Here is a 14,703-nt window from a genome sequence, read left to right as displayed (position 1 = left end):
TCACGGCTCTCCCAGCTGCACAGACCTCTCCTCCCTCCCGGCTGCACCCACCTGCACAGCAGGGATGGGCTCTCCTGGCCGGGGGCTCAGGGATTGCTGTGCACCCAGCTCTGTCACAGCCTTTGTGTCCTCACAAGGATGTGCCAGAGAGATCTCTTCAGCATCATCATAGCCCATGCTCCCCGGGGACAGGGATGAGGTGTCTCCTTCAGCTCCAGGGACCCCGCCACTTCTCTGGGAGCACAGGCTGCCCCCTTGCAAGCAGCAATGCAGGACATTGCAGTTCACCCCATGAGGTCTGTGCACCACCTTCCTCCCTGCTCCTCACCACATTCAGCTCCTTCTCCCACCCTTCAGTCCCTCCATGGGAAACTCCTGGGGCAGGTTCCCCCTTCCCAGGAGGTTCAGGTCTCCGTACATCAGCACCTAGGGTGGCAGCAGGGATGGCACCCCAGGAACCAGCAGCGCTGAATTTCCCTCTTACCTCTGGGTGCATCCCTGGGTCCTGCTCCCTCCTCTGGCACCCTGGGCATTTCCCAAGCATCCTGTCCAGGGGCATCGTCCTCCTCAGGGTCAGAAACCTCCCTGGCATCATCATAGCCCTCTGCTGGGTCATCCCCATGCGGAACAAGAACATCTGAAAAGAGAGGGGAGCTGGTGACAGTGAGAAGATACATCCTGCAGAGCAGAGGATGGGAGGCACTGGTGTTGGCAGCAACACTGGAGACCCTCAGGTCCTCCCCGTCTCTGACGGTGACACTCAGTGACACCTCTGTCCATCATTTGTCTGCAGGCAGATCAGCCCCTTCCTGCTTCATTACCTGGTGCTGATCCCAGACCATCCTCCTCCCCACGGTACCCAGGGTAGGGCTGCAGCCGGGTCAGGGACTGCTCTGGAGAGGAGCCTGGAGAAATGTGCAGCGGGTGTTATGGAGCGAGCCCACTGACCTGGTTCGTGGCCAGTGCTGCTGGGGAAGGGGGACCCACAGAGCTGGGGCTGCATGGGGAGGAGGGCTGGGAATTCACCCTGCTCCCCTGGGACAAGCTCTGTCTCAAAGGTGCTCCCAGAGCTGCCCCAGGACAGCTCATCCCTCACTGGTCAAGTGGGGTGCAGGGGCAGGAAGAGAGGGGCTGCCCAGCTGCGATCAGCAAAGCTGGTTGGGAGACAGCTCCTCTCCCGGGCCCAGGACCTGGGTGCTCTCCCCACAGACCACACAGCCCCAGCACTGCAGGGACCACGGGCTGGGGGCTTCAGAGGGTCAGCCCTGGGGTGGGGCCAGGGGAAAGGGTCCTGCAGATGTGCCCACACCCACCTGAGCGACCAAACCTCGCCTGCTTCTCCTGCACTGGGCTGTAACCAATCTCCTCATACATGGCCTCGGGGAATTGCTCCTGGGCTGTCCTGGAGCCTGGGAACAGAGGCAGGGCTGGCACAGGGACAGGCAGAGAGGCGATGGGACCACACTGTGCTCTCCCAGACCTGTTCCTTGGCCCAGCCCAGGACTGCTCCAACAGCACAGCCCCACTGTGCTGTCCAGGAACAGCTGCCACATCCCCAGTGAGGGCCACATCACTGTGGAGATGATCTGGGGCAGCATCACACCCTTGGAGACAGCGCCCAAGCCCCTCTGGCCCCTGAGTCATCCCCCCTTGTCTGACCCCAGAGCAGCTCACATGTTTCCTCTCCACCTGGAGCTGACCCCTGTCTGCCCCATGAGTCCATAGTAGGGCCCCAGCCTTACCAAGGGCAGGCAGGGCTGGGCAGAGGGTCAGCCTGGGGCCTGACACCGTGGAGATGGGCCCTGCTGCTCTGTGTTCCTCCTGTCTTCTCCTTTGCCCCAGAGCACCCTCCAGCACTACCCAGAGCGCTGCCAGCCTTGGCCATCTCCACCAGGATAACATCTCCTCCAGGATAACATCTCCCCAGGACAACATCTCCCACAGGATAACATCTCCCAAAGGATAGCATTTCCCCCAGGATAACATCTTCCCTGGTCCTGCTCTGCCATTTCTCTCCTTGCCCCATCTCTTGCTCCCACCACCTCTGGGCTCTCTCCACCCCTTGCTGCTGGTGCCCTATGGCCAGACAGTCAATGAGGTGCGTGGGACAGGTGGCAGCACACAGTCTCATCCCCTCAGCTCTGCTTGTGCCCCTTGCTGACCCCCCGCAGCACCCACAGCCCTTCCAGGAGGCATCACTGGGACCTCTGTGGAAGGACCCACCTCTGCGCCCAGCCCTGGCTCTGAGCACTTGCCCGGCCAGCAGGGCCAGGAGCAGGCAGAGAAGGGCCCCCAGGATGATGCAGATGATGACGGGCACTGAGATCCTCCCATTGACAGCCGGATGGCCCCGGGTGGGATCTGCATGGGCAAGAACATGGAAGAACAGCACCAGCCTTAGGAGAGGTGGAGGCAGCACCAGTCCTGACCCCCATCGCACAAGGCAGCAGGGAGTGGAGGGCCCAGGGGGAGAGTGATGGAGAAGCTTCCACCCTGCTGAGTGAATTACAGCCCTCCTCAACCCCCACACAAACACCCCAGTGCCTCCTCCTGGGAGTTTCACACACCAACAAGGAGCCCCTTCCACCCAACTGTGGGTCAGAGTCTGGCCCTGGATACCCAGCCCTGGGGGGAGGACAAGTTACCTGCTTGGGGTGGGGATGCTGCTGTCCTGGGTGCAGCTGCAGAGGACGAAAAGGAGATCTGGGCTGAGAGGGTGGGAGTGCACGTACCAGGGAGCCTCCCCTCCACACACCCATGTGTGTCTGTTGGTGTCCCTGACACATCCCAGCCAAATTGCCCCTCCTGTAGTGCTAGAAAGGGACCCAGGACAGGGCCCGTGGCCTCTGCTCTGGGTGGCAGGCAGGGTGGCACAGGCAGCCCAGGGGATGGCCCTGGAGCTGCAGGGCCCCACGGGCAGTGGCCCAAGGACATCCAGTTCCATCGAGGCTGCTCCCTGCGTGGCACCAGGCTGCTGCACCCCACAGGAACATTCCTGCTCTCGGGAGCTCAGGGGCTGTGCCAGGACCAAGCGGGTGAAAGGCCTTCCCCACCTCCCTGCCAATACCCGAGCAAGGGGTCCCAGCCCCAGCTCACCCGAGCAGCGCACAGCAGCATCTTCCTTATGCCGGCAAGCACGTCCGTCCCCAGGCCGGGCCCAGCAGTCCTGCAGAGACGACTCCGTCCCCCGGCACTCCACCCTCTCCAGCCAGATGGGGCCTTGCCCCACCCCAAAAGCAGCCTCACGCAGGGCAGACACCGCGGGGCCACAGCCCAGCTGCCTGCACGCCACCTGGGCATCCCGCATGTCCCAGGAGTCATCGCACACTGTCCCCCAGGAGCCATGATGCCAGAGCTCCACTCTGCCCGAGCACCCGTCCTCGCCTCCCACGGCACGGATCTTCTCCCTGTCTGGAGAAGGCAAAGAGCTCCCATGGCACTCAGAAAGCAGAGCCCTGCCAGGCAAGAGGAGCACACAGAGGAGCAGCTCCCTACCTGTGCAGCTGGTGGAGTTGGGGCACGGGGCCAAAGGCTCTGGGGGCATTTCTGGGCGTCTCCCTGAAGAAGGAAACACTGTGGTGAAGGGGCTGGCTTGGGGATTGTGCAGAAGAGAGCGGGGCTGAGCTCAGGTCATGCCTGTGTGTGCCATGTTGGTCACAGAGCAGCAGGGGGTGTCCATGGAGGGGAGGCTCCTCTGAACCCCATCTGGTCTCTGCTGAGACCACACTTGGAGATGTCACTGCCTCCCCCAGGCACTGCTGGGTGGCAACTGCTGCTGGATGTGTGGGGCTCTGAGAGCTGTGGTCACGTTTGTGCCACCAGCAGCAGAAGAGTCTGACATGGAAATGAAAACCCCTCCAAGCTCTTTCTCTGCATTTGGCTAGTGCCCAGAGGGGAGCAGAAGCTGGGATGACACGGGTCCCCAGTGGCTCGGAATTACCATTGCAGGTGATGTGGGTCTCATCTCGCAGGTCATCGCATGACTGTGGGTCCCAGGGAGCAGAGGGACACTGCCAAAAAGAGATGTTTTTCTCCCCACACTGCACATAATCCAGCCAGGCAGGGCCAGACACCCTGCCATAGGGCAGGACTGTTTCCAGGGATCCTCCGTCCCCACAGCCCAGCTCCTTGCATGCCAGCGACACCGTGTCAGGAGTCATCGCGTTGGAGCAAACACTCCCCCACGTCCCGTTGTAGAAAACCTGCAGGCGCCCGGAGCAGCCGTCACTGTTCTCCAGCCTCAGGGCCATGAACTCTGGGAGGAAAGGCAGCAAGAGGAACAGGCTGGTCTGGGGCTGTGGGAGGCAGGGCACCTCTGCACTCCCCAGGCCGCCAGGCAGGCAGGGCAGGGCCAGCAAGTCCCCCTTGCAGCCAGGGCAGAGAGAAGTCCCTGGTGGACACACAGCCCTGCTCTCCCCACTCACCCTGGGGGACAGCTGAGCTCCCCAGGGACCCCAGTGGGACTGAGGGCACCCGTGCATGGGTGTCCATAGGCCGGGCTCAGGCAGGGGCTCAGCCAGGGACAGCCTTGGCCATGCCCGGCTTTCCCTGCATCCCAGCCTCTCCAAGAGCCAGGATCCCAGCACATCTCCCAGCACAGACCTGAGCAGATGACGCCCGCGTCCTCTTTGTGCCCGCAGTCGTGCTGCCCCCAGGGCCCGGCAGCGCAGTCCCAGAGAGCAGCTTCGGACCCAGAGCAGTTCACACCGTCCAGCCAGATCTGCCCGGAGCCTTCCCCGAACTGAGCGGAGCCGGCCACCTCCACCGGCCCTCCGCAGCCCAGCTGGTGGCAAACGACAGCGGCATCAGACAGGTCCCAGCCATCGTCACAGACGGTCCCCCAGCTGCCCTGGTAGTAGATCTCCACTCTCCCTGCGCAGCGCCCGGACCCGTTCACCAGCCGGACCCGCCGGCTCCCTGCAGTGGGGAGAAACCCCAGGTGCTGTCAGGGGGTGGTTGCCCCCCACCCCATCATCTCGGGGCTCGTGCAGCACCGCTCACCCCAGCAAATGACTCCCACGTCCTCCACAACCCCTCCCAACAGGGCTCTCCCGGGCAGGGAGGTGTTGCAGAGGGTCAGGCTGGCCTCGTGCCCTGCGCACCGGACCCCTCGCAGCCCCACGGGGCCCGTCCCTCGCTCAGGCTTTGGGGGGTTGTAGGCTTTTTCTGCCTCTCCACACCGCAGCTGCCGGCACACCACGCTGGCCTCCTGCACGTCCCACTGGTCGTCCAGGACTCTGCCCCACGTCCCGCGCTGGAAGATCTCCACTCGCCCGTCGCACCGGCTCCCTCCGCCCACCAGCCGCAGGGACGCAGAGTCGGCTGGGCCTGGGGACAGCAGAGGAGCCACAGCCATCAGCGGCACCGGGCAGCACGGCAGCCTCCAGGGAGGAGGGCAAGGGGGGATTGTCCGACCAGACAGGACAAGATTGAGCCCTGTGCTGATGAGAAGCCAGGGCAAAGCCCAGGCCCTGTCTGCAGCTCACAGCCAGGTCTGCTGCTGCTGGGTGGTGGGATGAGGCTCTGCAGGGCTCTCTGTGGGGATGGGATGTGGCTGTCTGCAGCCACAGGGATGGCGCAGAGCCCCACCGACCTGTCCTGGGCTCATCCTATGGAGCACGGGCCTGGCAGTGGTGCTGGGGCCTGAGGCGCTGCCCTGGGGACAGGTGTCTGCCTCTGTTCAGACCTCAGCTCTCCCAGAGCAGAGCGGTCAGTGTGAGCAGGGAAAGCCCCCCAGGGATCCTCCAGGGAGAAATTCAGCCTGGTGCTGCCATGGGACCCAGCTTTGGGTGGCCATGTCTCCCACAAAGGGAAATGGAGCTAATGCACCATTTTCCCAGCACTCACCTGAGCAAATGACAGCAGCGTTGTTCCCGTGGGAGCATGGGGAGGCCCCCAGGGTGGTCACTGGGCACTGTCCCAGGTGGGCTTCAGTCCCGTCACAGTGGAACGAGTCTCTCCAGACAGGGCCAGTTTCTCTCCCAAAATACTCTCCTCCAGGAATGGACTCAGCAAACCCACAGTTGAGTTGACGACAGAGAACATGGGCATCTGACAGATCCCAGCGGGAGGCACAGAGGGTCCCCCAGGTCCCCAGCACCTGGACCTCCACCCTCCCCTCACAGGCTGTGCTGCCGTTCACCAGCCTGAACGCTGTGTACTCTGGGGACAGAGGAGGAGAGAGGGTGGGTTGGTGCTTTTGTAGGCTTGGTAGCCAGTGGAGAGTCCAAAGGGACAGATGCCTTTCTTCTTGTGCGTGGTTTTCATGCTGTAGACAGTACAATGATCCCTCCTGTCCTACACCCACCCAGCCTGGTTCTTGCTCTGTTCGCAAGCCCTGGCACAGCCCCAGTGTTCACCACCCCACCCTTTGTCCTTACGTGTGCAGCTGACAGCAGCGCTGTTCATCTGGGTGCAGGCCTGGTCGCGGGAGGACCCCGTGGGGCAGGAGGACAGGAGAGACTCATTCCCCACACACTGCAGCTCTCCATCCCACATGGGACCAACCCCTTCTCCAAAGTGACCTCCTCCAGACACAGGCAGGGCCACGCCGCACTGCAGCTCCCTGCAGAGCACCTCAGCAGCTTTGGGGCCAAAGTGGGAATCACAAACAGTTTTCCACTGGTCTCCATCACGGATCTCCACACGACCTGAGCAGCGGCTCTTCCCTCCCACCAGACGGAAAAATCCTGGAAAAAAAACACCAAAAAACCTGGGAGTTCCCAGAGCCTTCTGGCAGTTACATGCCCACGTCCCACATCACCTCCAAGCAAGCCATGGCCAAAGTGCCCATTGCACATCCCAGAGGAAGCTGTTTGGGGAGTCTTGGTGACACAAAACCATCCCAGACTCCTCCGCCCCTTCTCTACAACACCAGAGCACCCGAGGTGTGTGTCTGCCACACACTCACAGCCACAGGTGCTGCTCACACAAAGGGCTCCCACACAAGCTCCTCTGTGCTGCCTGGCACGGTCCCCCCAGCACTGCAGCCGTGTGAGCAGTTGGGGTCCAGGAGAACTGGCCCAGATGATGATGAAACTGCAGCTGCTCAGCCCCTGCAGAGCTTGGGCCAGGCAGGACCGTCATCACCTGGGTGCAACCAGAAGCTCACTCTGATCCCAGGGGTGTTCCTGGGTGTTGGGAGGTTTCTTTTAGGTGGGAGATGTCCCAGAGCACAGAAATGGAGCAGCTGTTATCATGGCTGGGGCTTTCCAGAGCCCTCCCCTGCCTGCTCGAGGGGGATGTTCTCATCCAGGGACACCGTGCTCTGCCCAGGGGTGCACAGGTCCCAGGCCAATGGCCAGGCATGGGACAGGAGACCCGCATGTCCCCCTGGCCTCACGCTGCCTCAGAGGGTGACAGCAGCACGGACGAGAGTCAGTAAGTGCTGGCAGAGACCCTGTTTCATGGGTCAGGATGGGGAGCTGTGGGCAGGCAGGAGGGGTTGGGCAGCTGGTCAGCGCTACCTGCATGGGGTCCTGTCCCCACAGGTCTGTCACAGCTTTCCCCAGGGACCAGTTACACCAGCAATGACAGCCCCAGCTCAGGAGCATGATTGGCCACATTGGGCCCAGATCCAACATTTTTGTTGCAACCTGTGGCACAGCCGGGTCCCCTTCCCCATCCCAGCCCCAAAGGTGAGAACAGGCTGACCGCTTACCTGAACATGTCACTCCAGCATCCTCATTGTGACCACAGTCATGTTCACCCCATCCTGCATGTTTGCAGTCAGACAGGGCAGATTCGGTGCCTTTACAGTCGACATCATCCATCCAAATGGGGCCAGATCCTGCCCCAAAGTGTCCGTACTGAGGAGCTCCAACAGCAGACCCACAGCCCAGCTGCTTACAAACCACTGCTGCATCGTTCATGTCCCAGTAGTGACCACACACAGTCCCCCACTGTCCCTGGTGTTTCACCTCCACTCTCCCAGCACAGCGCCTGCCACCATCCGCCAGCCTCACCTCCGCAGCACCTTCAAACACTGACACAGGACCAGTCAGATCAGCGTCAAGCCCCAGCACTGTGGGTGTCAGGGTGGGAGCCCCCTCCCCTCCAGACTGTCCCCAATATGGTGCAGAGGTCCTTTGTATCCCCACGGGCTGAGCAAGGCCGGGGTGACCAGCTCCAGCCCTCCTGGGACATTTGTGACCCCAGAGCTTTCAGCACGTCCTTCTACCATAACAGACCCTTCAAGCTGCCCCTGGCTCAGACCCACCTAGAGCACCCACTCCTCCCAGGCCAGCACCCTAGGAAGAGACCTGTCCCCAGGGATTCCCAAGCACCCGCTGCTGTTTCTCCCAGGGTCCTTAGCTGCAATGGACCACAGTCTGCCCTAGGCACGTCCCACATCATCGTCTCAGGCCTTTGTGTATCCACTGTGGAGAAACATGTTGATCCCAGGGTGCCCTCCCAGCCCATGGCCCCTCTTTGTCCTTGGGCATCAGCCCAGCCCTGCCCTTCTCTGTGATCCCCAGGAATGTCACATCTCTGCCAGCCTGTGGGAACAGATGCCCCAGTTCCCTTGTCTCCACAATCACAAACTGTCCCCTCCTCAGGCTGGAGCTCACCCCAGGGTTCAACACCCCACCCCGAGTCCTTACGTGTGCAGCTGACAGCAGCGCTGTTCATCGGGGTGCAGGCCTGGTCCCGGGAGGACCCCGTGGGGCAGGAGGACAGGAGGGACTCATTCCCCACACACTGCAGCTCTCCATCCCACATGGGACCAACCCCTTCTCCAAAGTGACCTCCTCCAGACACAGGCAGGGCCAGACCGCACTGCAGCTCCCTGCAGACCACCTCAGCAGCTTTGGGGCCAAAGTGGGAATCACAAACAGTTTTCCACTGGTCCCCATCATGGATCTCCACACGTCCTGAGCAGCGGCTCTTCCCTCCCACCAGACGGAAAAATCCTGGAAAAATACACCAAACAACATAGGAGTTCCCAGACCCTCTGTCAGTTACATGCCCACGTCCCACATCACCTCCGAGCAAGCCGTGGCCAAAGTGCCCATTGCACATCCCAGAGGAAGCTGTTGGGGAAGGGCTGGTGCCAGAAACACATCCAAGACTCCTCCTCCCCTTGTCTACACCACCAGAGCACCCGAGGTGTGTGTCTGCCACACACTCACAGCCACGGGTGCTGCTCACACAAAGGGCTCCCACACAAGCTCCTCTGTGCTGCCTGGCACGGTCCCCCCATCTCCGCAGCCATGTGAGCAGTTGGGGTCCAGGAGAACTGGCCCAGATGATGACGAAGCTGCAGCTGCTCAGCCCCTGCAGAGCTTGGGCCAGGCAGGACCATCATCACCTGGGTGCAACCAGAAGCGCACTCTGCTCCCAGGGGTGTTCCTGGGGTGTTGGGAGGTTCCTTTTAGGTGGGAGATGTCCCAGAGCACACATATGGAACAACTGCTATCATGGCTGGTGCCTGTCCAGAGCCTTCCCCTGCCTGCTCGAGGGGGATGTTCTCATCCAGGGACACCGTGCTCTGCCCAGGGGTGCACAGGTCCCAGGCCAATGGCCAGGCAGGGGACAGGAGACCCGCATGTCCCCCTGGCCTCACGCTGCCTCTGAGGATGACAGCAGCATGGACGAGAGTCACTAAGTGCTGGCAAAGACCCTGTTTCATGGGTCAGTGTGGGGAGCTGTGGGCAGGCAGGAGGGGTTGGGCAGCTGGTCAGTGCTGCCTGCATGGGGTCCTGTCCCCACAGGGCTGTCACAGCCCCAGGGATGTCTCAGGACCAGCCCGTGCATGCAGTGATGCAGAAGAAGCAGCCAGAGTCAAGCAGCTGCCAAGACCCTAAAGCCTCTACAGATCGGGACTACACAGCCGAGCCCTGGGGTTGGGTAGCGAGGGGCCGTGTACCACCTGCTCCTCTTCCCAGGGTCCAGCAAAGAAAGAAAAGTTCCTGAAAAGTGCCCCCATCAAGATTCGCATGTCCCTGAGGGGGAACAACCCAGCGTGACCAGCCATCTTATGCTCTTCCTCCAAGGTGTGGGGTGCCGGCATGTTCCCTCTTGGTGTTTCCAGCTCAGGGATTCTCAGCCTTGTTGGCTGTGATCTGGCAGAATGAGTGGGGACTGACAGAGACCAGCAGACACTCCAGGGCAGGATGGAGGATTCGTGTGCAGCCTAAGACACCGAGATGGGGCTGAGAGACTGTGGCAGGGTTAGTTCACCCTGGGGTAGGTTCCTTCTGGACTTTCCCAGGGACTGGGAACATGAGCAATGACAGTCCCAGCTCAGCAGTTGGACCAGCATCACTGGCACATTCTCTGGCTCATGCTTTTTGTTCCCTGAGAGTACAGCCAGGTGCCTTCCCCCATCACAGCCCCAAAGGTGAAGAACAGGCTGACCCCTTACCTGAACACGTCACTCCAGCATCAAAAATGTGCTCACAGTAATATTCACCCCATCTGGCATGTGTGCAGTCAGACAGGGCAGATTCGGTGCCATTACAGGCGACATCACTCATCCAAATTGGGCCAGATCCTGCCCCAAAGTGTCCGTACTGAGGAGCTCCAACAGCAGACCCACACCCCAGCTGCTTACAAACCACTGCTGCGTCCTTCATGCTCCAGTAGTGACCACACACAGTCCCCCACTGTTCATGCTGTTTCACCTCCACTCTCCCAGCACAGCGCCTGCCGCCATCCGCCAGCCTCACCTCCGCAGCACCTTCAAACACTGACACAGGACCAGTCAGATCAGCGTCAAGCCCCAGCACTGTGGGTGTCAGGGTGGGAGTCCCCTCCCGTCCAGACTGTCCTCAATATGGTGCAGAGGTCCCTTGTATCCCCATGGGCTGTACAAGGCTGGAGTGAAGAGCTCCAGCCCTGCTGGGTCATTTACGGCCCCAACGTTTTCGGCACTTCCTTCTACCCCAACAGACCCTTCAACCTGCCCCTGGCCCAGACCCAACTAGTGCACCCACTCCTCCCCAGCCAGCACCCTGACAAGAGACCTGTCCCCAAGGATCCCCAAGCACCTGCTGCTGCTTCTCCCAGGGTCCCCAGCTGCCCTGGACCACAGTCCGCCCTGGGCACCTCCCACATCATCATCTCAGGCCTTTGTGTATCCACTGTGGAGAAACATGTTGATCCCAGGGAGCCCTCCCAGCCCATGGCCCCTCTTTGTCCTTGGGCATCAGCCCAGCCCTGCCCTTGTCTATGATCCCAGGAAGGTTATGCCTCTGCCAGCCTGTGGGAACAGATGCCCCGGTTCCCTTGTCTCCACAATCACAAACTGTCCCCTCCTCAGACCGGAACTCACCCCAGGGTTCAACACCCCACCCTGAGTCCTTACGTGTGCAGCTGACAGCAGCGCTGTTCATCTGGATGCAGAACTGGTCCCTGGAGGACCCCGTGGGGCAGGAGGACAGGAGGGACTCATTCCCCACACACTGCAGCTCTCCATCCCACATGGGACCAACCCCTTCTCCAAAGTGACCTCCTCCAGACACAGGCAGGGCCAGACCGCACTGCAGCTCCCTGCAGAGCACCTCAGCAGCTCTGGGGCCAAAGTGGGAATCACAAACAGTTTTCCACTGGTCCCCATCACGGATCTCCACACGTCCTGAGCAGCGGCTCTTCCCTCCCACCAGACGGAAAAATCCTGGATAAAAAAACACCAGAAAACCTGGGAGTTCCCAGACCCTCTGTCAGTTACATGCCCACGTCCCACATCACCTCCGAGCAAGCCGTGGCCAAAGTGCCCATTGCACATCCCAGAGGAAGCTGTTGGGGAAGGGCTGGTGCCAGAAACACATCCAAGACTCCTCCTCCCCTTGTCTACACCACCAGAGCACCCGAGGTGTGTGTCTGCCACACACTCACAGCCACAGGTGCTGCTCACACAAAGGGCTCCCACACAAGCTCCTCTGTGCTGCCCGGCACGGTCCCCCCAGCACCGCAGCCGTGTGAGCAGTTGAGGTCCAGGAGAACTGGCCCAGATGATGATGAAACTGCAGCTGCTCAGCCCCTGCAGAGCCAGCACTGCCTGCATGGGGTCCTGTCCCCACAGGGCTGTCACAGCCTCAGGGACGTCCCAGGACCAGCCTGTGTGTGCAGTGATGCAGAAGGAGCAGCCAGAGTCAAGCAGTTGCTGATCTCCTAAAGCCTGGCAGTGCGGGACCACACAGCCGAGCCCTGGGGTTGGTCAGCGAGGGGCCATGTGCCACCTGCTCCTCTGCCCATGGCCCAACGCTCGTGCTCTCTGAAAAGTCCCTCCAAGGCCATCGATGTATACAGGCTGACCCCTTACCTGAACATGTCACTCCAGCATCGTGAATGTGCTGACAGTGATGTTCACCCCTCCCTGCATGTTTGCAGTCAGACAGGGCAAATTCAGTGCCATTACAGCCGACATCATCCATCCAAATGGGGCCAGATCCTGCCCCAAAGTGTCCGTACCAGTGAGCTCCAACAGCAGACCCACAGCCCAGCTGCTTACAAACCACTGCAGCGTCGTTCATACTCCAGTGGTAAGCACACACAGTCCCCCACTGTCCCTGGTGTTTCACCTCCACTCTCCCAGCACAGCGCCTGCCGCCATCCGCCAGCCTCACCTCCGCAGCACCTTCAAACACCAACACGGGATGAGTCAGGAGAGCGCCGAGCCCCAGTGCTGCAGGTCTGGGGGAACCTCCTGCCTGCACTGAATCAGATGTACCAGGGTGGGAGCCCCCTCCCCACCAGGCTGTCCCCAGAGCAGTGCGAGGGTCCCTTCTGTCCCCACAGCTGCGCAAGCCTGGGCGTGCCCACGTCCAGCACTGCTGGGTCATTCTCCATCCCACCACACAAGGCACCTCTTCCCTCCCCAACAGCCACCTGCCCCCCACCCATGCCCACCCACACACTGCCCAGCCCTGCACTGGGCAGCAGCTGTCCCCAGCCCAGCACACCCTGAACAGTCCCGTGTACCCAGGGCTGCAGCTTCCCCTGCAAACCACCTGCCCCAGCACCATCCAAACTCGGCCCAGCCCCAGGGCTTTCCCTGTTCCCACTGAGACCATCCATATAATCTCACATCCCCTCCTCTCCTGGTGTCAGCCCAGCCCCTGCACTGGGCCAGGCCCCCGAGGAAGGACATCTCCCCATTGCAGAAGTCCCCATCCTCTTCTCTCTGCGGGGCACAAACTGCTCTCGTGGGGTCAGGGCTCCCCTGGAACAAGGGGCGCTGAGCAGCACACAAACCCTCTGGGGCACCCCAGAGGTTGGCAGTGCCCTGGGGATCTCTGGGTGCTGCCATCACCAGAGAGGCCACCACTGGCTCCAGAGGCAGAGTGCTGGGAACAAGGGGGTCCAAAATGGCACCCCAGGACAGGGTGTCTGTGAATCCAGCCAGGCACAGGCTGCCCTGAACACTGGAGCCATGGAAAGGGAGATACTCTCTACCACCCAGATAGGCACAGGGAGGGGCACAGGCTCCATGGATCTGAGCACCTTCTGCCCCTTGTCTCAGCAGCACCTGCAAAGAAACCCCATTCCCAGACAGATCCCCATGACCACACTGGTACCCGCTGGCCCTGCGTGGTGGGACAAGGGAGTCAGCACTTACCCCTGCACAGCTGGACCCAGAGGAGCAGCCACAGCGTCTGAGGGGACAGGAGTCCCTCTGTGCCCATCCTGAGCCTCCTGCCCTGATGGCACATCCCTCTGTGCCGCACTCCCTGCCACAGCTCCAGGGACTCGTGGGAACAATGATGACGGGAGGGCAATATATCTCTGCAGATGTCCCCCAGCTACAGGAGGAGCCAATCGAAGCAGCAGCACCTTTTTAGACATTATCGGGAGCTATCTCCCCTCCGACACAGCCCAGTCCTCCAATGAACTTCTCCAGTGCCATTCATGACCATATATGAGGGACGGCTCCGCTGCAGGTGTCACATCACTGTGCTGGTGGAACGTCACAGGACAGGGCTGGTTGTAGTGGGGCAAACAATTTTTTACTCCTTGAGCCCTGTGGTGGGGACCAGGAGCACCGAGCATGTCCTGTGACAGGCTATCCAAGAGCTCGAGGTAGGGAGCGTCCAAACACTCCTGTGCTATAAGACCCATGGGGCTGCGACTGCACCGGGGCTGTGTCAGGAAGGGAAGGAAACGGCCCCTGTGACAGACCCCACTGTGCTGGGAGCAGCAGCTGGGAAAGGGCCTTAGCCCAGGGCAGAGCCCCATCCCAGGAGCGCTGGCTCACCCACCGCTCCCTGGAGAGCCCACGGAAGGTCCCTCGCAGGAGCTGGAGCTGGGACACGTCCCTGTCCTGGCAGCAGACGTGCAGCCCAGGGGCTCAGACGCGTCCCTGCCTGTCAGTGTGTCACCGAGGGGCCGTTATTCCCCACGGGTGGATCAGAGCTGCAGCCTGCAGGTGCACAAACCACAGCCCCCGCGCTCCCCCCGCGGCACCCGGGCAGGAAGTCTGTGGTTTCCTCCGGGCGCCGTGCCCGGGCACATCCCTGCCGTGCCCCCGAGCCACCCCCACCCCGACGGCTGCAGCCAGGGCTGCAGGGGCTGCTCCTTCGGCCTCGCAGACACGGGGCCGGGCAGCTCCGGTACCTCGTGGGGACCCTGTGACAGCACATGGACGGTCTGCACCGAGCTCCATGGCCATGGGGTGTCACCGGTGACGTGAGCACTGCACCCTCCTACTGCCAGTGCTGTGTGTGCATGGGTTATACTGACAGTGACCTCACAGCTCCTGCT

At 61.5% G+C, this 14,703-nt stretch overlaps 1 protein-coding gene across 1 annotated transcript; it reads right to left on the bottom strand.

Annotated features, from left to right (window-relative positions):
• On the bottom strand, positions 1-13,628 carry LOC135999582 (scavenger receptor cysteine-rich type 1 protein M130-like). Its single transcript, XM_065653144.1, has 14 exons — positions 13,562-13,628; positions 7,661-7,975; positions 6,381-6,689; positions 5,848-6,162; positions 5,002-5,328; positions 4,603-4,917; positions 3,941-4,255; positions 3,496-3,546; positions 3,097-3,411; positions 2,646-2,681; positions 2,224-2,361; positions 1,314-1,409; positions 485-637; positions 1-254 (listed from the first exon to the last, which is right to left on the bottom strand). Exons 1-14 carry the CDS (start codon positions 13,626-13,628, stop codon positions 1-3), a joined length of 3,006 nt encoding a protein of 1,001 aa, XP_065509216.1.
• Positions 13,629-14,703: the final 1,075 nt, after the last annotated feature.

The sequence above is a fragment of the Caloenas nicobarica genome, chromosome 29 (assembly GCF_036013445.1).
Source record: "Caloenas nicobarica isolate bCalNic1 chromosome 29, bCalNic1.hap1, whole genome shotgun sequence".
NCBI lineage: Eukaryota > Metazoa > Chordata > Aves > Columbiformes > Columbidae > Caloenas > Caloenas nicobarica.
The sequence above is the reverse complement of the archived record's forward strand: the minus strand, read 5'-3'. Positions and strand labels throughout refer to the sequence as shown.

What these genes read in the sequence shown, in the direction of transcription:
- LOC135999582 (XM_065653144.1), bottom strand. Translation starts at nt 13,628, where the DNA reads ATGGGCACAGAGGGACTCCTGTCCCCTCAGACGCTGTGGCTGCTCCTC. An exon ending in CGCTGCTGTCATTTGCTCAG is followed by an intron (nt 5,329 to 5,847) that starts GTGAGTGCTGGG and finishes TGCTGTCCCCAG; the next exon opens with GCCCAGCCGACTCTGCGTCC. An exon ending in GGCGAGGTTTGGTCGCTCAG is followed by an intron (nt 638 to 1,313) that starts GTGGGTGTGGGC and finishes CTCTCTTTTCAG; the next exon opens with ATGTTCTTGTTCCGCATGGG.